The 24,629-nt window shown below is 42.9% G+C and overlaps 3 protein-coding genes across 6 annotated transcripts in view; 1 reads left to right on the top strand and 2 right to left on the bottom strand.

Moving 5' to 3' along the window:
- The window catches only part of LOC143356024 (uncharacterized), a 36,751-nt gene extending 18,685 nt beyond the window's left edge, over positions 1–18,066 (top strand). Inside the window, exons 1-4 of one of the 2 annotated variants that reach the window (XM_076791335.1) lie at positions 1,533–1,647; positions 12,640–12,821; positions 13,016–13,244; positions 17,137–18,066. In XM_076791335.1, coding sequence (XP_076647450.1) covers positions 12,660–12,821; positions 13,016–13,244; positions 17,137–17,198 — 453 coding nt within the window. In that variant the 5' untranslated portion in view covers positions 1,533–1,647; positions 12,640–12,659 and the 3' untranslated portion in view covers positions 17,199–18,066. Of the gene's footprint in view, positions 1–1,532; positions 1,648–12,639; positions 12,822–13,015; positions 13,245–17,136 lie in introns of those variants that run through there. The other variant, XM_076791334.1, reaches the window with a different exon arrangement.
- The window catches only part of Dnalig3 (DNA ligase 3), a 71,073-nt gene extending 49,416 nt beyond the window's left edge, over positions 1–21,657 (bottom strand). Inside the window, exon 1 of one of the 3 annotated variants that reach the window (XM_076791320.1) lies at positions 21,474–21,657. The gene's annotated coding sequence lies outside the window, so the exon portion shown is untranslated. Of the gene's footprint in view, positions 1–13,242; positions 13,345–21,473 lie in introns of those variants that run through there. The other 2 variants (XM_076791319.1, XM_076791321.1) reach the window with 2 other exon arrangements.
- Positions 21,658–21,908: 251 nt separating this feature from the next.
- Positions 21,909–24,255, bottom strand: LOC143356021 (peptidyl-prolyl cis-trans isomerase sig-7). Its single transcript, XM_076791329.1, has 4 exons — positions 24,070–24,255; positions 23,507–23,997; positions 23,193–23,434; positions 21,909–22,798 (listed from the first exon to the last, which is right to left on the bottom strand). The coding sequence occupies exons 1-4, from the start codon at positions 24,137–24,139 to the stop codon at positions 22,057–22,059; spliced, it is 1,545 nt and encodes a 514-aa protein (XP_076647444.1). The 5' UTR covers positions 24,140–24,255; the 3' UTR covers positions 21,909–22,056.
- Between the last annotated feature and the right edge of the window lie 374 nt (positions 24,256–24,629).

Below are 24,629 nucleotides of genomic sequence, written 5' to 3'. Positions count from 1 at the left end.
TCAATCGGCCGCGTTTGGCTCGGCTTCCTTTCGAACTTTCCCTCCACATTAACGTTTCCATCTCTCGCGAACTCTGTCCGTCTTCTAAGCCGACGAAATCGCTACAGACTCTGCATAAATCGACACGAGCTTCGTCTGGCGCGAGCTTCTTGGAAAACAATACTGCTGAACCATGCTAATAACAGCAACAATATTCGAAAAACAAAAATACCTCTCACTACTGCAATGTACATACTATAACACCACCACATTTTCGCCAAAACATAATACTGCTTTCATAGAAAAAATTGTCAAAATGCCTGTAAAATACGTTTGTCCTCTCAGGACAAAAAAAAATACATTTAACACTCGGGTTCAGTGCTTCACCATACGAATAACAGCCACAATTTTCAAAAACCAAAAATACTTCTCAATACTGCAATATACGTACTATAATACCACGTAATTATTTTCGCCAAAACATAATACTGCTTTCATAGAAAAAATTGTCAAAATGCCTCTAAAATACGTTTGTCCTCTCAGGACAAAAAAACTACATTTAACACTCACGTTCAATGCTGCACCATACGCATAACAGCCTCAATTTTCAAAGACCAAAAATACTTCTCAATACTTCAATATACGTACTATAATATCACGTAATTATTTTCGCCAAAACATAATACTGCTTTCCTAGAAAAAATGGTCAAAATGCCTCTAAAATACGTTTGTCCTCTCAGGACAAAAAAAGTACATTTAACACTCACGTTCAATGCTGCAGAACACGAATAACAGCCTCAATTTTCAAAAACCAAAAATACTTCTCAATACTGCAATATACGTACTATAATACCACGTAATTATTTTCGCCAAAAAATAATACTGCTTTCCTAGAAAAAATTACCAAAATGCCTCTAAAATACGTTTGTCCTCTCAGGATAAGAAAAGTACATTTAACACTCACGTTCAATGCTGCACCATACGCATAACAGCCACAATTTTCAAAAACCAAAAATACTTCTCAATACTGCAATATACGTACTATAATACCACGTAATTATTTTCGCCAAAAAATAATACTGCTTTCCAAGAAAAAATTGTCAAAATGCCTCTAAAATGCGTTCTTCCTCCCAGGACAAGAAAACTGCATTCAGCACTCATTATCCATCATTACCCCCAAAATCCACGCTTTCCAAGAACAGAAGATTTTTTAAAGATCCTGTGCGTTCAGCGTGCAACGAGTCCGTTGAGGCTAACTCGGAAGACAATGGTCAATCTTCCGGCACGCCGGACCCATGGTTAAAATTCCCGAAAAAGAAAACGATCCGTGGCTGTCGAACAAAGAGAGGAGAGATAGAGAGAGAGAGAGAGAAAGAGAGAAGAGGGTGGAAGTAGCGGCACTCGCGTGGGTGTATCCCCGTGCCAGCTATCGGGCCAGCTCCTCCACAGGTGGTAGGAGGTGCGGTTAGGCGAACGCGGGTGGCGGAGGACTCTGCCCGGGGGTATAATAGAGGGTGCAACAGCCCTCACCGCTCATTCTTGCACGCACGGTCCCGCCAAAAAGTTGACAACGCGCGTCGCGACCCCACACGCAACTAACTCGCTTCCCTGCGTCTTGATCCATCGATCGTTACAAGTGATCCTGCAGAGGAGCTTCTCGAGACACAGGTAGGATTCCGGAACATGCCTCGGATTTGTTCACTTATTTATTTATCGCCGAAGTTCAGCAGACGTTAGACAATCGTCTCCGTTCCAAAATTTAGTTTTCAAATATAATTTGTCCTTTCTCTAGTCGAGTGATAAACAATTTTCTTTGTCCATTCTATTACCAGAAGTCCAGTTTTGCCTAACACCTTTTTCTCGAAAAAGATAAAAATCGAAAATGTCTGCCTTCACTGATAATTCATTCAAGTATTATAGAACTATATTTTCTTTGTTCCGACAAGTTAATCGCGAATAAAAATTAATTCTTCGATCAGGCAATGAAACCGGTCGAAAATCGACCGAGGGTGAGATCCGCGAAAAAAAATTACAATAAAATCATTGGAGCGGTTCAATTTTGAGTTTTTCGGAGATGCGAGTCCTTCGTGAAGGTTCGATACTAATGTCGGGAAAACTATGTGTCATTTCAGTTCGTTGATAGTGTGTAACGTGTAATGTAAATTCACTCTAGATCGCTGTTCGAGCACAGACAAGGCGCTTTAAACTGCCATACATTGAGTTGCATCGCTGTTAGCATTAATATTAACATTGCAACGGGGTGTCGATGGTATCGCTAGGACACAGTGGACGTTCTCTCGAGTTTCCGCTCGGATTTCAAAGAAAGTTTTGCGTTTCATTCTCGCCGGAGTCTCGACAGACTCAATCGCTCGCTTATGTATTCCGTCGGGGTTTTATGCATTCCGTTTCACTCGTGTTGTTTTGCCCTCGAACTCTCGCGCATTCTTTTTCTGCCATAATCTCGTTCGGGGATCGCCGTAAATCACGTTCGAACGCCGCTTCTTAGATTTTCGCGTCTCTCGCGGGCGAGAAAAATTCACTTTCCATTCACTGGATTACTATTCCACCGCATTTCTAACCCTAATCCCTTACCGTGTTTTGACGAACCAGACTCGTTATGAAGATTTTAAACAAAGTGTAACAAATAAGAATGTCATAGCTTTCCTTTTAGACGAAATAAAATTTTTCTTTTGTAGTCGATATTCAAGCATTGAAGTGAATGTGGCCGTACAAAAAATATAAATTTTCTTTTCTCTTCTGTGACATTTTTGTGGATAAACACGTTCAAATCACTGTAGCCGTAAATAAAATGGGATAGCAAGGGGTTAAACGCTTGATTACATCTTTATTTTTTCAACGCAAACTCGCAACATTGCCGAACCCAGAGATTCAAAAAATTGTGAAGCTTGCGTAATACGTGGCGCATACGTAGGTGTGTATTACGCGATCTGTTTTTTCCCAAATTCATTTAAACACTAGGTCTACGGGATCCGTTGAAATGACGGGTTCTAATACTTTCAATTTAAAATTATTAAGAGTTTAAGGATGCATGCGTGAAAAATTATTTAGCAAATTTACTTCTCTAGGTATAAATTATTTTTAAAATATTGCGAAAAATGTGGGTAACGCGGTCTTATTATTTTTACAAAGTAATGCAAAATAGTCGCTTTTGGTGCTCCGTAAATCTAGTGTGAAGGGGATGAAATCGACCCTTGAAAATTCGGTTATTTTTCGACTGTTTTCTCTTATTATATCCCGTCCCTCGTAGTTTGCGAGTTGTAACGCGAAGTCGAAAAATAGCCGAATTTTCAAGAAATTTCACCCCCTTAAACTGAATTTGAACAGCAAAAAAAAATCGCGTAATACGCACCTACGTATGCACTACGTATCCCCAAAGTTTCATAATTTTTTGGAGATCTGGTTTCGTGAAAATTGATTGTTAGTTTCAAGCCGCAAGTTTTGAACATCACTCGGATCGGTGGTTAATTGTTTTGTTTACCGATTTGCGAACCGGTTCGCGGCTCGATGTTAGGCTCGATCGGTGGCCTTGAACCCAGATCGACGAGAAATCGTCGCGAAAACGACGAGCCTAAGTGGAGCGAACGGGGAACAACGGTGTTGGGAACGCGGGGGAACAGAAAACGGCGCCGGCTAAAATGGCGGAGGCTCGCGCATATTAGGCCGCCATTCGCTTTGCTAAACGGCCGAACGAGAGCCTGTCCCTCGGCGAGCTTATTGTTTCGACGGAAAAAGCGTTAAAACGCCCGGAAAATGACAAAGGATCTTTCGGGGATCGCTTATTCATCGACCGTGAAAAAAGCCCGGTAAAATTTTCCTTGTCCTTTTCAAATGTTCGCTTCGCTTTTTCCGATCACGTGTTCCGTTCTCTTTCGACTCGACGAAGAGATGGCAGGCTCCTGTCAATATTTTCGATAGAACGTTCGAGAACACAGAATTTATTTCGAAACCATGAGTTCGACATACTCGAGACAATTTCGCTGCCTCTTGTCCACCAGTTTCGGTGGATAGAAATAAAATCAAATAAAACAATAGCTTTGACCGTTAGTAAATTCTCTGCAAATATATGGAAATCCTTATCAACCCTTCGACCCCTCGAGAGTTCCATAACGGTCAAAAACATCAAAGTCAAAAGTCAAAACTGATATCCATCGAGCGAGATAGAAATGGAAAAATTCATTCTAATTTTAGTCACGTTTTCCCGATAGTAACAAAATTTTTTCACGTCAAATATACTATCATGGAAATTCATTTTTACATCTTGAACAAATAATTCCGTCTCTCGTTTTCAAACGAGGCGGCGCTCAAAGTGTTTAATCGCGGTCGGGAACGTTCGGCAAATAAAAATCTATTAGGATCGTTCTTTCATCGCGTTTGGTATTTCGGTTCGCAGTAATTAGTATATAGAAAAAAGGGGGAGGGGAACTCGCCTAATTTCCGTGAAACGAAAACGCGTAATTGCAGGCGGTCGATTTTTTCGTGGGCGAGAGACGAATTATGTGGAGTAACGCAATCATGCGCATCCCCCGTCAATCTTATCTGTTCGAGAGTCGGATCGATGGATAAATTATTCGGGCACATCGGACAAGTTGCAGAATCCGACGAAATTGCCACGAGTGTCGCAGAATCCAATGAAAACTGCTGCCGGAAACTCGTGGTTTAATCGTGGACCACCTTCTAAGCTAATACAAATACGAAAGAAAATTTTATGTATAAAAATAGAGCCCATTATTTTCAAACAGGTCGCGATATTCGATCGCTATCGATCTTTTGTTTCTGAAATCCTGTCTCGCACAACATCGTTTCGGCTTTGCCGTTCGAGGGCGAGAAAATTGTGAAATATCTTTAGAACTACAATAGAAATAGAACAGAAATTGTTCACCACGAAAATTGCTTGTCCCAGGTATTTCATTGTTATCGATTTTTGATTCCTATCTCTGAAATTTTTACTCGCAATTCGCATCGTTCCTCGAGGGTGCGAAAATTGCGAAGTATCTTCCGAGCCGATGGAAATACGAGGGAAAGTGTTGAGCAGAAAAAGATCGGCCGTTCTTCTCGAAGATGAGCGGACATTTTGTAGTTCTCGATCTTTTATTAACGCGGCGAAAGAGTTTGTTTTCTTGGGTCACCGAGGATTATCCCTTTCGTCTGATAAACGGAGATCGAGGAGCGGGGCACGGGACATCGGTTGGGGATAAGATTAGGCGAGATCGCGAACAGGGATCGAAGTACGAATTGCGATATATCGGACCGGGCTCGGCGACCAATCGCGGCCCGAGCTTCTCCGATTATTTTCACTGGAATCGTCGCACAGATTTCGCGAACACTCGTCCGCCGATCCGACGCGCAGATTACGGTTTGCGCAATCGATCCCCCAAAAATATTCGTCGTTGCGTAACGTCTGCTCTCTCTCGCGAAGAATAAAATGGCCCGCTCCACCGAAAAACCCGTTCCTCCGTTATTCTGTAGAATTTTATTTTATCGACTGTCTTGTAGAAGCATCGAAATCGCAATTTCTTCTTCTTCTTTTGTCTTTTCTTTCTTTAATCTTGCACCGCTCGTTCTCCACTCTTTATTCTTCGATTTATCTTTCCGTGTTTACCCGTCGCGGCTGTATCTACTATTCATTCTTTACGTTCATTGTGCCACTGTACGGCTCCCGTTCTCTTTGATGAATTACTTCGGGGCTAACTGTGAATGAATTATTATTGTTATTGTTATTCTTGCTCCGTAGAGTGCAGAGGTTGAGCTAATTCGCTCGGTTACGTTCGTCTCGTGTTACACTCCTTTCTCACTGTGTAATCAATTGTTTTTCTCGAGCAACCTAACCGTGAATGAACTATTATTGTTATTGTTATTCTTGCTCCGTAGAGTGCAGAGGTTCAGATAATTCGTCTTCCCTTTTCCAAGAACTAACTTCCCACGAATTTTTGTTATTTTTTATTTTGCACGGTGCAAATGTCGTGTTAATTGGCCGAGCGAAACCAGGATTAGCCTGAGACGTGTTATAATGTATCGTCGCAATTAGTCCGACGTAATCTCTCGTAGAAAAGCGTTAGTTTATTCTTCTTCTTCTCGACTGGCCGCTTTATCGGTCCTTTATCGTCGCGTTTTAAAAAACCCGTTCCAACTTTATCTATCTATTACCGCATCACGCAACAACGCCGCCACGGAACGAGCCGAATTATCATTATCTGCGATGAACGAGACAAGACCGTGGGACGACCGAAAGAAAATCCACGAGATCGCAGATAACATTACGAAATAATCGCTGGACCGCGCAGACCTTTAATTCATTCGAATTTCTCAATCTAATGTTAACGCTGAGCCTACTATAACGTTAGAACTACCCAGTGACAAATACGACTGACGCATATTGCTTTGTAATCGTGACAAGACTACATCTATTCAAACGTCATACCGCTTTTTTTCGTAACACGTGCTTCAATAAAGAAGTTCCTTCAAAAATTTCTGATGAAAACATTTGTATCGTTTGAGTAATTGTGAATGAAAAAATTAGGAACCAGTGTTTTTTTGACTGGCCCGGTAGTTCCAGTGTTAAAAGTGACTGAAACGTTTCGCCTAATAAAAATGGGAAAGATTTATTTCGAATTTTCTTCGTACTCTTGAATCCATTTTAGAAAATTTGAGTATTTGTATCCACCGAAGAACATCGTAGTGATTGAAGGGCGCAAGGGGCAGGATAATTAGTAACGTCAGCGTTTAATGAAACGTTGATCGCGTCACGGATGCGCGGAATTAGGCCCAGAGATTCTTCCGGTTAGCCGCGGGAGAGCACAAAGGGATTCATAAGTCGACGACGCGTGGGAACCGCTGCGATCTCGCGAGTTATGCTTTGAATAATTCACCTAACTCGCTCGAATCCGCGTTGGCGCTTCCGGTTTCCGAGACATGCGGGGGGTGGGTCGAAGGAGAGGGAGGATCGAATTGAGAAGCCGGAACGAGGATTGCGACAGAGAGGAAGTTCGACGGAGATTCCGCGGAACTAGTGTTCCTGATTTCACAACAAATTAATTTCTCGAGAAATGAGAAATAAGACTATATTTCTCGAGAATTCTCGAGAATTTTTAATAGAATAAAAAAATATTGGGAAACTTTTACCAAACTTTTATAAAGTGGAACATTACGCTTTTGTTTTGAAATGACTTCTTAAGAAGCATAATGCGTCTAATGTAGAATCAAACAATCTACTTCTTTTTTTTTTGTAACAAAATGTGTAGCCGTAGAAAAATTTCTTTCATTTTGTGTGGATGTTGGCTTTATCGTATACAGAACATCCAAAAGTTGCTGAAGATTGGGTGTCCTTTTTTCAGTGGACTCAAAAATTTGGAATTCCTTTGTTAGAGTCCGGAATTTATTTTCTTCTGCCGCTAAACTCTTGACACTAAATTCTTGAAGGCTATCTGCAATTTCTAATTCTAACTGTTTTTCCAGTGATAGTTTCGCATTATGAGAATCTGAAAGTTTTTCACTATTTTCATAAGAATCATTGTTACATTTTCCAAAAAGTCTGCTTAGAATTTGTTTTGCCATTTTATACATATCTGTCTTGGATGTTAAATAAAAAAATGTATCTTCTGAATCTTTTTGCAGAGATTCTGGAATATGCAGATATTTTATAAGGGATACTACAATCTTGTCTCTTCTGTTAGATATTTCTTCTTTAATAACAACAAGAAACTCATTACTCAATTCAGTATTCAGTTTTTCTACAGTTTTAAATAAGACTTTAAGAGAATTTAAGAATTTACATGTTATAAAATAAATGAGATTCATAAGAATTTTCCTAAATTTAAATTTCTCGAGAAATACTGGAATTTTTCTCGAGAAATGAGAAATAATCGATTATAAAATTTTTCGAGAAATTCTCGAGAAGGAACACTACGCGGAAGCGACGGAGATTCCGCGGAACGCAACAAGTGGAAAGTCGAAGCGTCGTCGTGTGGCCTTATGTTCAAGGATCAATCACATCCGCACTCGCTCGTGAAAATACGGATCCTCGATCGACACCGGTTCGATCCACAATCCGGGGATCGAAGTCCCATTGCGAAATATTCGAATTTAACACTAAACCTACCGACACTTCTTGTATACCTATTCCTACCATGCACGGTCAAAATGATCGGTCCTTAAAAAAGTTATTGTTAACCCTTTGCACTCGAAGCTATTTTAACACCAAAACGAAACATTTCTTCCGACCTGGAATATTTTCCTTCTATATATTTTTTTGTTCATGTTATACATACAAAAATGGTGCAATTTACTCGAACAATACCGGAATGTTTAGTAATTTATTAAATACAAACAAATTTAGTAATGCAAAAAATATTTTGAATAATGATACAGCAATTTTTAGTGGTGCCTTACAGTCGCCATTCGAGTGCTAAGGGTTAATATAATTAACACTTTGACTGCCAAACTAGAAACCTCAAATATTCCATAAAATCAAAATAAGTTATTTAATGAAATAAAAATTGAAAAAAATTAAATGTATGATATTGAGTAGTCCTCCAACTTTCTTGAATTTGACAGATCCTAATCACATTAGGCACAATGAATATATTAACGTAAAAATTCATTTTAAAACCTGGACAAATAATTCCGTCACCCACATATGGGTGACATGGCAGTCAACGGGTTAAACGTACAGTCAGTCCCATAACTATTCGTACGCTCTTAAAAATCGCATAACTTTGTCAATATTGGACTATACTATTTGAATTTTTTTGAGAAGTTAGAACAATTGGATCACTACATAAAGTGAAACAAATTTTTTACAAAAATTGCAATTGATCGAAAGTGCAGAGAAAATACTAAAAGTTGTATTTTGCAATTCTTTTATGTGGACTTACATTGAAAATTTAGAAAGTACGATTTGTAGATTTGTATGAATTATACATGTTCTGAGAATTTCATCAAAATCGGTCAACGTTGCAATGAGCTACAGATGTTCCAAAATGATCACATAAGGGTGAAATTCCCTGAGCAGGTCAAAATTCTGTGACTTTCGCCATAAAGTTTTCATCGTTAAATGTTTCTAGCTCAATGCAATGTTGACCGATTTAGATGAATAATTAACCTACCACGGCCGGTAGCCAAATTGACCTTTTCCAACTTCTGCGTACAATTTCGTACATACAACGTGATCACATCGCTATTTATCTGTACGACTTTTCTTGAAGTATGTATACAATGTATTTTTCGCAATTTATTTCTCGTTTTATTTATTTTTTTCCAAGAAATATTTGTAGCCTGTCCTACCTACCGCGGCCGGGCATTTTGACCGCACGAGATGGTATTTAAATAGCTCTCCTATTTTAATAGCTCTTCTAAAGCTAAACAATCAGTATAGAAGAAAGGCTATTCCCCATGAGACATGGCCAACACAAAATAAATGAGCCGCCTTATGGAATGAGACGCTATCAAGTTACGCACGTTTCATGACAAACACATCCAAACCGCGAAGGTGGACGACACAGTACAATTTTGTAAATTGAGGAGAGAGCGTCGCATCATTTTTCATACAGGGTGGCCCGTAACTGGTGGTACAACCGAGCAGGGGGTGATTTTACATGAAAAACTGAGTCGAAAATGTAGAATAAAATATTTTGATACAAGGCTTTGTTTTCGAGAAAAATGAGTTTGAAAATTTGTCTAGTGCGCATGCACTCAGCTTACTAGCGGCTCAACGGACTTTATTCTGAGTTACCTCAACCTTTTTTCGCAAAGATTTTCGAGGTTTGTATACACCGAATAAATCGAAGGTCGAGGTTACAATGTTAGAATTACCTTTGAGGAATTCGTTTAATTCATAAATTGCTGGAAGTGCTGTCCACGTTGTTGCAGACATAATTGTGCTCTTCGTATTAAATTCCTTCGAACCTCTTGTAATGTGCAATTATTATGTTGCTTTAAGTGTTCAAACGCTATCACAATTTTTTGTTGCAATTGTTCGATGCTCGTTACGTCATCGCGATACACAATCGATTTCACCTGACCCCACAAATAAAAATCTAACGGTGACAAATCCGGAGATCGTGGCGGCCAAGGTACTCTGCCACCGCGACCGATCCAGCACTGATAATTTTCACTTAAAAAACGTCTTACTTCGCAACTGTAGTGCGGCGGTGCTCCATCCTGTTGAAAAATTAGCGTTCTTCGAATCCCGTTGAGCCGCAAGTAAGCCGAGTGCACGCGCACTAGACAAATTTCAAACTCATTTTTCTCGAAAACAAAGCCTTGCATCAAAAAATTTTATTCTATATTTTCGACTCAGTGTTTCATGTAGAATCATCCCCTGCTCGGTTGTACCACCAGTTACGGGACACCCTGTATAATTGAAATCATATAAAAATAAATTTGTTGAAGTTGTTCATCTACTAATTCATTCAGCAACGAATTGACTATTATCTACGTTTAATCATATTGACGATAACATTGTAAGGATCGGTCATGTTTACCGCCGCGCATGGTAGGAATAGGTACACAAGAAGTGTCGGTAGGTTTACTGTTAACAAAATTGAAGAATATCAGATTTTTGCAATTTAATGAAACCGTTGAGGAGGATCAAACGGGATCAATCCGTTTAAAATAAACAGAATATATGAAGACAGATTCGAAGATACAGGATCCAAGATGCAGGATGCTATTCGAAAACGGAGTCAGCCTCGAACCTAAGCCTCTCATCCATCATTCACAGTGAGGCTCTAGGTCGACGCGCCCCTGGAATCCGAAAATCTTGTCCGAAACTTGGAATGCTCGATCATCGACGCGTTTAGGGAGGACTCAATCAATCCGCGAGACCAAGAGAGAGAGTGAGAGAGAGAGAGAGAGAGAGAGAGAGAGAGAGAGAGAGAGAGAGAGAGGTGGAGACAGAAAATGAAACAGTGGAAGAGAAATACCGGCTGGCGAAGGTGAGGGCCGCGTGGGTGTTTGTTTTCGAGTCGAACGAGCCATCAAACGTCGATTTATCTCGAGGATCGATCGCCACCGTGTAGTTTCTCCCTTTCTGCCCTTTTTTTTCCCTCTCTGGTCTCCCGAGCCTGGAAAGAGCGGAGAGACAGGCCAAGCGTGAATATCGTCGCCGCTGAACTACCTTCGATCCCCTCTCGACAATTGGTCGTTATCGCGAGACTCGACGTACCCTTAACGCTCCGTTGATTCTCGCACTCGTTTTTCCCCGTCGCCGAGGTCGACCGACACCCGTTTTCCCTTTTCAAGCTAATTTCCCTGAGCCCCCCCCCCCCCGCCCATCCAGAAGCCGCAGCGAAACGGAACACGAGAATGGCGAGACGAGAATGTACTGACCGAGTCGATAAAAACGGACCTGTTGATCGTATTAACCCTTTCAGGACCAATGTCGACATATCCATCGACGTCGAAGCTATATATTTAATTCCTGAAGCTGCAAATATGTATTCAGTCGGAGACAAATTTAAGTGGACAATCTCTAAGAACTAATGGAATTTAAGCTTACCTAAACTGAACTTAAACTATACTTAACTGAAATTTACAACCTTGTTTAAAATTGTACCGCGAACTTCTTGAGTTTTTCCTTTTTTTTTTTTTTTTCTTTAAAACAAACGCGAAAGCTCTACTTCTTTAGCCTGCCCTTGTTACTGTAGTAAGTTGATGAACGATGCTGGAAGTCGTCTATGAAAGTAGCGATAGGATAGTGGGGTGCGAAAAGAGTTCTTGTCGGCGAAATCCCTTCTTCCTTGACCAGGCTTTGTTATTGGATAAGGGGCAGCAGCTTAGGAAAGTAATCCGCACTGTGTGCTGATGAGTAAAGTTGGCATTCGCTTTCGAAAGTTGCAGTAGAATAGTAGCTGCTGTTTTACAGATACGATTGAAGAACGCGATCCGAGTCCCACGAGTCTCTCGAGTCCCTCGAGGCTCTTGAGCCTCTCGAGTTTGTTGAGTCTCCTGAGTCACTCGAGTCTCTTAAATCTCTTGAGTCACTCGGCTCTCTTGAGTCCCTCGGCTCTCTTGAGTCACTCGGCTCTCTTGAATCTCTTGAGTCACTCGGTTCTCTTGAGTCACTCGAGTCTCTTGAATCCCTCGAGTTCCTCGAGTCTCTTGAGGCTCTCGAGTCTCTCGAGCCTCACGAGTCCCTCGAGTGTCTTCAGTTTGTTGAGTCTCCTTAGTCACACGAGTCTCTTAAATCTCTTGAGTTCCTCAAGGCTCTTGAATCCCTCGAATCTCTTGAGCCTCTCAAGTCTCTCGAGCCCCACGAGTCCCTCGAGTGTCTTGAGTTTGTTGAGTGTCCTGAGTCACTCGAGTCTCTTGAATCTCTTGAGTCCCTCGAGTCTCTTGAGTCCCTCGAGTCTCTTGAGTTCCTCGAGTCTCTTGAGTCCCTCGAGTCTCTTGAGTTCCTCGAGTCTCTTGAGTTCCTCGAGTCTCTTGAGTTCCTCGAGTCTCTTGAGTTCCTCGAGTCTCTTGAGTCCCTCGAGTCTCTTGAGTTTTTTGAGTCTCCTGCCTCACTCGGGTCTCTTGAGTCACTCGAGTCTCTTGAGTCTCTTGAGTCATTCGAGTCATTCGAGTCACTCGAGTCACTTGAGTTAATGTCTATCCCATCTGTGCTGCCTCTCTAATATTTCACCGCGCTGTTTGTTGTTGCAGCGACAAAGAGGATCGAGGGAATGACGGGAAGGTCCAGCACAAAACGAACGGGCTTGTGTCTGCTGGCACTGTTACTGTTCTGCCTCTCGAACGACAAAATACTCGTCGTTGGGGAGAGGGGCCCTATGCCATCCGAGTTGCTCTACAACAGCGAGGCTTTCCTCAAATCCGCCGAGAACTACGTGAGTACCCTAAACACGCTCCACGCGGAAACCCTACTCGGAACGCCTACTCTATTAAAACTTGCAGGAACGTATACTGTACGTGTTCCAGTTGTTGCCATACGAAATGTCCGATTTTCGACGTAGGGCTGCCGCGGAGACGTTTGCTCGAGGTTGACGACTCGACCTTTGGTTCAACGTGTTTCTCTCGACAGATAATGCTGAGCAAGCTGAGGCAGATGGAGGAGGAGAAGAAGAACATCGACGAGCGAAAGAAGGAGCTGGACGTGATGGAGGAGATCATAATTGAATCGATGGAGGCCAGGAACAAGGACAAGGTCGTGCCGAGGGTTCAGCCCGCAGGTTACTCTGCCGAGGAACTTCCGACGCCGAACGCCGTCGTCAGACAGCTTCAGCGTTCAGGGAAACGAACCGAACTCACCTGTGAGTATCTCACCTTATCTCCTTCTACCTTCCTCCTTTCATCCTTCAATCATTTGCTCCGCGAATTCTCCTGTCACGTTTCTCGCGAGATAATTCAATAGGAGAAATAGAAGCTAAAATAGAAAATAATCTGATAAAGAAATTAAAAAGCTAGAGTAGTGGTTGACACGTTCGCTACCAGCATTTAGAACGTAATAAATCGTGCGGACAACATTATCCAGTAACTAACAACTGTCTTTACTACTTGGAACTAGAAATACAGTGAATTCCCGTTGTAAGTCAGTGCAAGCTTCGCGGTTAAAAGTCATTGGAACTATCCACACCACCGCAGGGTATACGATATATCGAGCTTCGCTATCCGTTTCTACGTGCAACAATGCATCAGAGGAAGACATTTTCTTCTTGTCACTATCCGTCTGTATGTCATAAACCTATCATAGGACATTTGCGTTTCCAGCGTGCATTATGTATTTCAAATGCAACGTTCGGCGAAGACCTCAGATTTCAGAACCACGCAACTGACTTATAGCGGGAATCAGTACAGTAAATTTTCGATATTTGTCAACAACGCGGGTTTTACCAGCGTCATTTATCGTCCAGGACACATACCCGAGCCGTGTTATTTTTACACTCCTCGGCGTCCGAGGCCTCTCGAGCTTCCCGCGGTAGTGTGGATAATTTCACGACGTTTATCATCCAGGCCTTGGCGACATACAGGGTGGCCCACATAACTCTGAACAGCTCAATATCTCGAAAACTATGCCATCGATTTTAAAGTTCTTAGTCTTAAATTGCATGGAACTGAAGGGCCTTTCTGACTACATAAACGTGAAGTGGCCTCCCTTCCCCTTTAACGGGGGAGGGGAGGTACCTTTGTAATTTTAAATAGAACCCCCTATAAAATGTTACATATTTAGATTCTACCGGAAAAAACAAGTCAATTTTGTCTGAAACATTTTTTTGTCAGATACTTCCATGATGAGATATAACAGTTTGAAGTTTCGAGTTGTAGGTACTTGAAGCGCTCGGAAATAGCGTTATGGAATTATACGCGCTTGAGTCCTTTGCTTATTCGTGAAGAAATAAAATGTACTTTAAATTAAATGTTCAAAATGTCCACCACGGGCTTGTAAACATTTATTTACTCGAAACATCAAAGTTGTTCTAACACTTTTTAACATTTCGGGAGTCACTGAAGCGCAAGCGTCACGTATTCTTTGTTTCATATCCTCTTTTGTCGTCGGTGGTTCAAACATAACTTTGTCCTTTACATATCCCCATAAGAAAAAATCTAATGGTGTTAGATCGGGGGATCGAGGAGGCCATTGACGAGGCCCCCTACGACCTATCCATTTGTTCCCAAATTTTTCGTTCAAAAATTGCCTGGTGATGATTGCAAAATGTGGAGGAGCGCCGTCTTGTTGGAACCACATTTCTCTTCTAACGTGCAGTGGCACATCTTCCAAAAGCGCAGGAAAATGATTTTTTAAGAAATCACAATAACTTGCAGATGTTACAGTTTCTTGAAAAAAATAAGGTCCAATCACAAAATCTCCTATTAGGCCACACCAAACATTTAAAGACCATCGATGTTGAAAGGGAACACATCGCATCCAATTTGGGTTTTCCACGAACCAATAATGCAGATTATGTCTATTTACATGCCCTGAGTTCATAAAAGTGGCCTCATCGGAAAAAAGTATTTTGCTCAAAAAGTCATTTTCCACAACACCCTGCAGCCACTCACAAAATCTTACGCGGTGATCGTAATCTGCTATCGAAAGCTCTTGTGATAAAACCATGTGATATGGATGATACTTTTGCCGTTTCAAAATTCGTTGAATTGATGAGCGACTAATATGTGATGTTTGTGCAAGTGTACGTTGACTAATATGAGGATTTAATGTAATTGCAGCAAGAATACTGGCACTATTATTTTCATTAGTAACAGCTTTAGGTTTATTGCGAGTTTTTTTACACAATTCACCGTGCTCGCGAAGCCGCTTTTCTAAATTATGAAATGTTGCATGACATTTTTTGATCCCATAGCGTTCAGAAAACATCACTGCTGCACGCCGATAATTTTTTTGGCATTCACCTAACGTTAATAACATATTCACTTCTGTGTCAAAAGTAGCCATAATCACAATGTTACTGCTTGAATAACAGCTCTAAACTGAAAACGTTTTCATAGATAAGTGAGTCAAACTCAAGAATTGTAAATATTATTGTTTGTGTTTCTTCATGAATAAGCAAAGGACTCAGGCGCGTATAATTCCATAACGCTACTTCCGAGCGTTTCAAGTACCTACAACTCGAAACTTCAAACTGTTATATCTCATCATGGAAGTATCTGACAAAAAAATGTTTCAGACAAAATTGACTTGTTTTTTCCGGTAGAATCTAAATATGTAACATTTTATAGGGGGTTCCATTTAAAATTACAAAGGTACCTCCCCTCTCCCGTTAAAGGGGAAGGGAGGCCACTTCACGTTTATGTAGTCAGAAAGGCCCTTCAGTTCCATGCAATTTAAGACTAAGAACTTTAAAATCGATGGCATAGTTTTCGAGATATTGAGCTGTTCAGAGTTATGTGGGCCACCCTGTATATAGAGAAATCACTGTAAATGGTCTGAAGTACGGAAAATTCGCGCGGCATTCAACGCGTCCAATGTGCATAAAATGAATTTTCACTGTCATCTCCGAGTAAGTCGCGCGATTTTGAGTACCCGCGTATGTGCGCGACCATGGTGGCGAACGTGTCCATCGGTAACGCGTTAATCGTACAGTAATCATGAAAAATGAACGGGGTTCGAAGTTTAGACCCCGGCTCCGCGTCTCGACGTAGGAAGCATATTCTCTCTCTCCGAAATGAAAGCCGCGATTCCGAGGAAAGAAATCCGTCCCGCAAACTTTTCAAGCTTCTTCGCTCGATCTCTCGCACTTCTCCGCCCCCGCGATTAAGCAGACCAGACGTGCCTCGCGTGGCAACGGTCCACTTTGCCCCCGGGAAACACGAAAACCAAGTCCGCGAGATTCTCCGAGGCTATCTTCTTGCTCTCGCCGTGCTCCCTCGACGAAACTTGGCCGTTTAATGAGAATCTTTCGTCGTCGATGAACCGGTTGTGTTCCGTTCCTAGCTCTATCCAATTACATGTCGGTTACGCAAATATCCGAGTCCAAAATCGAATTTGGCCCAGCACCTGGACTACCAAAAAATATCAAAGAAAAATATTTCAAATCCTTTGCGCTCGAGCGGCGACTCTGAGGTAACACTAAAACTGCTATAACGTTCCTTACATTACTGTATATCCAATGAATTAGTAAAAACATTCGAGTATTGAATCGAATATTTTATCAACGGGCGAAGTTTATGCAGATGCGTAATTGTAATTTTAAGTGTAATTTAAAACCATGAAAACATTAGAAGAATTTAAGGATACTGTTATTTCCAAACTATTAACAGTGCGAAGAGGGAAAACAAATTTCTACTTCGGGCCAGTTTGCTTCAAAAAATAGTAGAAAATTTTTATTTCGCGTAAAGGTCTCTTCTCGAACCGCTAAAAAAAAAGCCTTTCGGCGAAGCGAGCGATCGCGTCGCGCGGTCGAAAGCTGCGGCGGAATCGCGCGGTTTCGTTTCGAGGAACTCGCGAGCGAGCGAGCGAGAGTAAATCAATCGATTGCGCCAATTGACTTTTGATTCCGGTGACGTCAGGACGGTTCTCTCGCTGGAAAACAAGTCGAGATATCTAGCTTGCCGAGATCCCCCCGACCCTGGAGAAAATTGACCTCTTTCCAAAAAATCCCCGTCGATGCCCGTTCCGTCGCGTCGTCGTACGAAATTGAACAGAGTCAGGATACTAAGCCGTTGATTTTCGATTGGTCCCGACAGATATGACACTGTGCCACTTCAAGATCTGCAACATGGGTCGCAAGCGGCAGCTGCACAAGTAAATCGAGTGCAGGGATCGTTCGCGGACCGACAGCCACGTTGAGAACGGAGAGCCTCTTCACTCGGACAAGATGTCGGAACACGCGTGCCACCGGAAAGGAATTTCGCAAAGTGATCGAAGAAAGAGAGAGATGTCGCTAGGACATCGTAATAGTTGTTCGTTTACTCCGTCTGGGGATCGCTACAGCGCAAAGGAGTCGAATTTGTCCGCAAGCTGCTGCACACTCGATCGCCGCCATATTAGAAACCAGAATCTTGTCAAGAACTACTCGATGCCCCGTAAATCTTTGATACAGCCAAGATCTTGCCAGGAAAATCTATCGAATCGAAACCGTGGTCTAGAGATTTTGCTGTATCGAAGCCGAAGCTGTCTAGAACAATCTTCGAGATGGCCCGAGCGCCAAACCAGCCGCCATATTGGACGAGTAATAATCACCTCGAGTACTTCTCGAGGCGTTTCTAAAGTTTCAAATCATTCAGATGATCCGAAATTTGCTGCGGAGATTCGAAGAAAAGGCTGGGCAATTTCGCTTTTCCAGTACGGTTGAGCAAACGTCGTCTCGGAGAATCTTCGAGGTGGCTCCGGGCCGCGATCGCCGCCATGTTGGACAAGTAATACCTTCAGAATCTCCTCGAGGTAGTTCCCAAAACGTAGAATCACCGATGTAATCTGGCGTCCGCCACGGAGATTTTACGACAATTTCGCTTTTGCGGTAGAAATTCGATCGGACGTCGTCTCGAAGAATGTTCGAGGCGGCGTCCGAGCCAAGACGGCCGCCATATTGGAAATTCCCAGCGGTCCCCAGACGAGAGCCGAGTACAGAAAGATCTCGGTGGCTTGTTCGTCGCGCGACATCGTCCCGGAAATGTTTTTCGCCCCGTTTCGAAGAGCCGCGAACCGAATTCTGACGGAAATGTAAATAATATATATTGTCGCGGCCGGACCCGTTCGTATCGCTTCCAGGCCGAGAGACGAGCGGACACGTGTTCCGACTGGTTCGGACGCGTGTCCCCGATCTCGAAAAGCAACCGGAGACGGGCAAAATCCCACGAGCACGCAGAATAAATATATTTTTAACTGTAACTCTTGTACGGTGTTGGTCGGAGCGATGGTCGGGTGAGTCGCGAGCGACTTCATCCAGGAGAGTCGTGACTAGCAAATGAGAAACCCGGTGATTTAATTCTTGAAAAGTTTCTGTCGGCTGTCGAAGCAGAGCGAAGACTCGGCGGCGTGCAAATGTATGGACGCTGATGAGATCGAATGAGGCGAGCATTGAAACAAAGAAAACACCGTCAATTGGCTCAATATCGTTCGGGCGAGATAATTGGTTGATGAGAAAGGATGACGCAAACTAGGCGAGAGAGCTCGCGGCTCGCCCCGGTTGCTCCGAGTTCGATACGAAAAACATAGTATTCCTCGTTGAGACGTTTGATCCGAGCAACAAAGCCCACGTTTTGCCCGTCTCCGATCGAACGCGTGTTTCGCTTCTAGTATTCTGCAGTATAATCATTTTGATCCGGTGATCGAGGACGCTGCACTCGCCGCGCCTCGCACGTGAATCGGGTCGGATCTCTCGCGATGAATGATCGCGAGCAAAAGATGGGAAACGAACGAACGAGATATCGGCGAGAAAGAGCGATCCACTGAATTTTTTTCTCGGAGAGTGAAGTGTCCTCGACGCGCGCCATTTAGACGGAGAATCGAAATGGCGATTAGGTATTTATTCGTTAGCTTTAAGCGAGAAGGGTGCACGGGCCGCCGCGGGCCTGCGAAATCATTCGCGCGAAGGACGCGAGGCTGTAACGAATCGATTGCGATCCGAGAAGAAAAGGAGAACCGGAAAACAATTTACACGCGTCTTTTGGGAGCCTTCTACCCTCGAGACAAACACGAAGGACTGGAACAAGTATTTTTCTGCGGCCGGAATGTTCCTTCGTCGGCCGAATGATAAAACCGAACACGCGGCAAGAGAGAACGTAATGAGTGACGAAGAGAGAATCCGCGTGTATGAGAGTGTGTGCATGAGAGACGGGAGAAGGGAGGCCGCCGCCGTCTGCACCCTTCCGGCAATTATTTATAATCGTTTCGCGAGAAGAAACGTGTAACGCGTTCACGTAGTCTTTTTATGCGCCCCTTTTTTTTTTTTTATTTATTTAGCTATATCGAAACCCTCCTCATCACAGCCCCGTGTCGTCTTACTTCTCGATCTTCACCGGCGATATACGGTCTGTTCCCGTTAAAGATACCATCCCGTCGCCAACGGAAACGATGCAATAAGTCCTCGAGCATGATGTTCCTCTTCCGCGATAGCAATAGCAAAAGATCGTCGACCACAATTTTTCCAAAATATCGAATCAACTACTACCCGCAAGAAGAACGCGAGTGCAAACCGTTGTTTACGAAGGAAGAAACGTTCAATGAATTGGGGGCAAGCGAAACCTCCCTGAAATGATTATCAATAACAGTACTAATATTTGCTTCTCGTTGAATGTAGAATTTATCGAGCTGTTCTCCAGTTGTTGCATCGTGCCCCCAATTGTTCAGCGTAAAATTCGTCACCGCATCCCTAATCGTGCGAATGACAATATGTTTCTGTTTCGCGTCTGTGCAACATGATCGTAAAAAATATCGACCGGAAGTATTATCCGCAGGAAGAGCGCGAGCATGCTAATCACGACGAACAACGTCCGAAGAATTGGGGGTAGTATTATCGAAATATCGGCGAACATTCCTGCAAAATTTCAACCGAAAAAATTCGAAGAATGTTGCACCCGCGTTCCGAATTATTTCGCCGAGAAGATCGCCGAGTTCGTTGTTACGACGAGGTCGGTTTCTAACCCGAACAGCGATCGCGATTACCGTCGTCGATTGTATTTTCTACCCGACACTTAACCGAGCGATGTGTATCATTGATTTGCATTGTACGCGCACATCCCCGCCCCTCGCCCTCCCTTTGTCGTCGTGATTCGGTGCCACCGTATACTGAATTTCCCACTGTATTATAACGGAGAACCACGTGACCTGAGCCCCCTAATCGAATCGGACCGAAACGACGACACACTCATCCCCTACGGCGTGGAATCGTCGGGGAACGCGTCTCGATCGCGTTCCGCCGCGACTTTCCGCGACAATGTATAACGCAACGATAGCAAATAAAACGTGTGAGCATCAGTGTGGCACCAGCGCCTGCGTCATTATGTCCGGAATCCCGAATCGCGAGATATCTCGCCGAGATGAACCGCGATCCAGAGTCGCCAGATCAAGACTTGTTCCCCCACTCTAACTTCCCCTTCTTCCGCGATATTCCCCCACTCTAATTTCCCCTTCTACCGCGCTATTCCTCCATGCTTCCGCCACTACTCGATCACGAGACGCTTTTCTAGTCTATTTATCCATTTCCCCCCATTACCATTTTGAGAAATTTAGTTTTCGCGATCTTTCGAAACAGAATGTTGTATTAGTAGTTGCGACTTTAACCCCTTGCACTGTAACATCGAGTCGGACTCGCGATGAAGATTTCCAACAGAATTTACATGAAAATAAATATCTTATTAATATCCTTGAAACCAGAAGAAAATTCTGTATTAGCCATTGGAGAGAATATATGCGTACAATGAATACAAATCTTCGTTTTGTATCAGTAAAATAAATTGTAGCGCAAGGGGTTGAACGGAATTTGCTAAATACGCGGAAATTTCAAAATCCATATATTTCTTAATAGCATCGGATACTTGGCGAAAATTAAATAAGTTTCATTCAGAACAAGTGAACAATAGTAAATATTTATCTCTGTAAAATATACAAATTTATTCGCTCGACAGTAAAGGCTGTTTTGTTGAATACTCGCAAGAACGCGTGGTAACGCCATTTTTACGAATCCTTTTCAAAAATTCTCCGCACTCTCGAGCGAGAATTTACCGAAAAGTCGCGGGGCGAGGCGCTGCTAAGGTCAAAATAAGAAGAAACGCGCTCTCCCGTTGCACCACGTGCTCGAGAGCACGTGACCGATATCGAGCATGTGTCTAATCTCGAGCACGCGACTCGTCTCGGGCACGATGCGCAAATCGACCACCGCCGTTGCGCTAAAATTTGCACTATACTCTGCTGGAAATTGCAAGCGAACGACCTCTCGTTTTGACGATGAAGCTGAGAGGTGTTCCGAAAAACGAAACGCGAGTGAAAAGAGTAAAGGAAATTCATTTCGGAGCGTACTGCGCTTCACCTAACCTCACATTACCAAACAACTCAAAATACAATTTCCTTGCGAGACACTTACGAGTTGTTCGCAGACCCAAAGTCGCCGGTGTGATTCCACGTACGATGCACAACACGTAAAGATAGGATGACGGTGGATTTTAAAACGCGAGATATACGTCGGAGCGTTTTCGGAGTGGAATATGTCGCGACATCTTCACGAACGATAACCAACTACCATTGCGTACGACACCGACGAATCATCGAGAGGAAATTGGACAATGTCAGCGCGATTTCAATCCTTTAGCGTATGACGCATGATGAATATTTCAAACAGAATTTATGAAACACGCTCGTTATTCCTTTTTCCTTTTAGTCGGAGGAAAATTCTAAACTTCTATTATCAAAGTCTGAGCATTAAAGTAAATACGGCTGTATGATAGATTCTAGAAATATGAACCGTCGTAGCTGCGAAGGAAAGGCAAGGGGTTAATCTATGAAATAATCGACCACCGTGTAAATTGCGTAATAATTTTATTCGCTTAAAAATGCAAGCGTGTTTTAAAAACATCCCGTCGATTGCTCGACCCATTGTTTCACAAAATATATTCACATCGAGCTCTGCACTTCCGGTGTACGGTACTTCAGAGTCACAGCTATTTGCGTTATTTTCTTCTCTTGTACTTTTCTGACTTTCCGTGTCTGTCCGTGGATCGGTCTCGATCCCTTTTCTTCTTGTTCGAGTGTCTTTCCTCGTGTTTTCCATGCCTGGAGTCCTCGCTGTCGTTGCTGGAGCTGTCTCTGTCCCTTCTTTTCCGATCGTCATCGTGCTTTTTACTGGATTTATGCTCCCTGTAGCTTTCTTTTTTACTTCGACCTCTGTCTCTGTGTCTTTCCCTGCTCCGATCTCTGCTGCGATGTTTCCTGTCTTTCTTCCGCCTCGATTCGTGTTCGTACCTTTCGCTGGAGCCATCGTAGTGCTTGCTTTCCTTGTATTTCTCTTTCTGCGAGTACTTCCCACCGTTTCGCGAGTAATCGACGTCCTCTTTCCTTCGTTCGTGTTTCCTGTGCTCCAGGATCTCCTCTTTGTTTCTCCTATCCGTTTCTCGTCTGTACTTGACTTCCTCGTTGCTACTCTCGTCTCTTTTCTGGATTCTCGGACCACCCTTCCTTCGAATCTCGCCAACAGCTTCTTCGGTCTTGTCCTCGAAGTACTGTATCCCTTTGCCCTTGCCTCTCCACCTCATCTTGGCTACTGATTGTGAAAAATCAACGTGTATTCGACGATCGTCGATCAACACGTTGTCCATCTTGAAGTAAGCCTCCTCGCAGCTCTTCCGCTCCGCGAACTCTATGAACGCGTACTGCAGAGAATCCCCGGACTGCCGGTCCCTGATCACTTCGCAGCTGAAAGGAGGAAGGTCTCGACTTTAATTTGAACCTTCAAAGTTTCAAAAATCTTCGCGGGAAAACATTAAAATTATCGTTCTAATCGAGTGCAAATGATTCTTGCCGTTTTCGTTATAAAATCCAATGTAAATTCCGGCAAGAAACATTTGCTCCGTTCAGGGATCTGTACAGCGCCATTACACGTAGCGGCAAAATGCTCAAACTTGTAACCAGATGTTACCGACAGAAACGCGACAGAGACGCCATCGATGGTAAAATCGTCAAGTTCGTTGTCAAATAGTTCCACATGTTATCGCCAGACGTCCGAGAAACCCGGGACTTTCCGGTCGGTAATGTTCATCTTTCAATAAAAGTAAAATTAGATAATTTAATAAAATATCTAAAAACATACCCCACGACTTTTCCGAATCGGCTGAAAATAATTTCAAGATCGTCGTCGTTCGTGACAGGATTCAATTTGCATACGAACAGCACATTTTCAGGTGGTGCCATTTCCGCATCCGGAATGTCGCCCACGATCTCCAATATCGTGGCTCTAGCCTTTGCTTCCTTCTCCTTTTGCATCTCCATTATTTCTTCAGCTGTCATACCAGCTGTATCGTCTATCACTTCGTCTGCTCCAATTCTGTCGCTCTGCAAATAGATTTATTAGGGATTACAAAGAATATCTCAGAGCTCTCAAAATACAAAGCGAAGAGACTCTACCATTAAGCATTCCTTTGTAGGTGGTGGGCTCTGATCAGGGACAACAAAACCCTTGGGATCCTCGAAGGGATCTTCCAAGATAACAGTATGAGAGATACGTATATCTTGGTAAGGCCTGTGATCCCCATCGCAGATTGTTTCGTTTAGCTTGAAAATAATTTCCAAACCCTCTGTGATTTCGCCAAACACACAGTGTTCTCCATCTAGAGACTGAAGCTCTGGTGCCAGTGTTAAAAAGAACTGAGAGCCCAGCATGTTGCTACCGCAATTGACCATAGACAGTAAACCGCTCCTGTCGTGTTTTATCTTTGGCATCTGCTCTGCTTCATAATACCGTGCTTTCTCACCTAACACAACCCCATATACACTTTCACCACCTTTCCCGGTACCAGTAGGATCCCCAGTTTGAGCAATGAAATTGCTTTGTACCGAATGAAACAGGTTCCAATTGTAGTACTTCAGCTTGCATAGCTTTAGGAAATTCCTACACGCTGCAAAATATTATTCAAATGAATTAGTGAAGACAGCAGGACGCCTAACCTCAACGCTGACTTTCCACTTACTTTGCGGCCGTTCGTCGGTGTATAAATCAACGGTGAAGTCACCAATAGTGGTTTCTATTACAACAGCCATGATTTCATAATGAATTCAACTCAGATGACTATATAATTGAATATTTCCTCATCAATTATTGTGTACACATTCTTAGTCTTGTACACGGCAGTTACGAATAGTCGTCAACCCCCACTTAATCTCCCGCTCCATCATGCTGTGACAATTAATCATTTGTTATTTATTTTCATCAGAATTCCGTATGAAGGGAGACTATATAAATATTGCTTCAATTTTCTTGTATACATACAGTGCGAGAGCAATCGTAGATCTGAGCGATTTTTATTAATATTTCATTTTTTCAGGATTAGTAAATTCAAGAAAATAGTAGCTGCGCCCTCCATCGACAACATGTGAAACTAATTGGCAAAACAAGCTTCGAGATTCTACTTACCGACGGCCCTACTGTGTTACCGGCTGGTCTTCTGTGTCGATAACTTTCGGCTAGAAGTTTGAGCATTTTGCCGCTACGTCTAATGGCGCTATACGAACATTTTAACGAAGCAAATGA

The sequence above is a fragment of the Halictus rubicundus genome, chromosome 8 (genome assembly GCF_050948215.1).
Source record: "Halictus rubicundus isolate RS-2024b chromosome 8, iyHalRubi1_principal, whole genome shotgun sequence".
Classification (NCBI taxonomy): Eukaryota; Metazoa; Arthropoda; class Insecta; order Hymenoptera; family Halictidae; genus Halictus; species Halictus rubicundus.
This window is presented reverse-complemented; position numbering and strand designations above follow the sequence as displayed.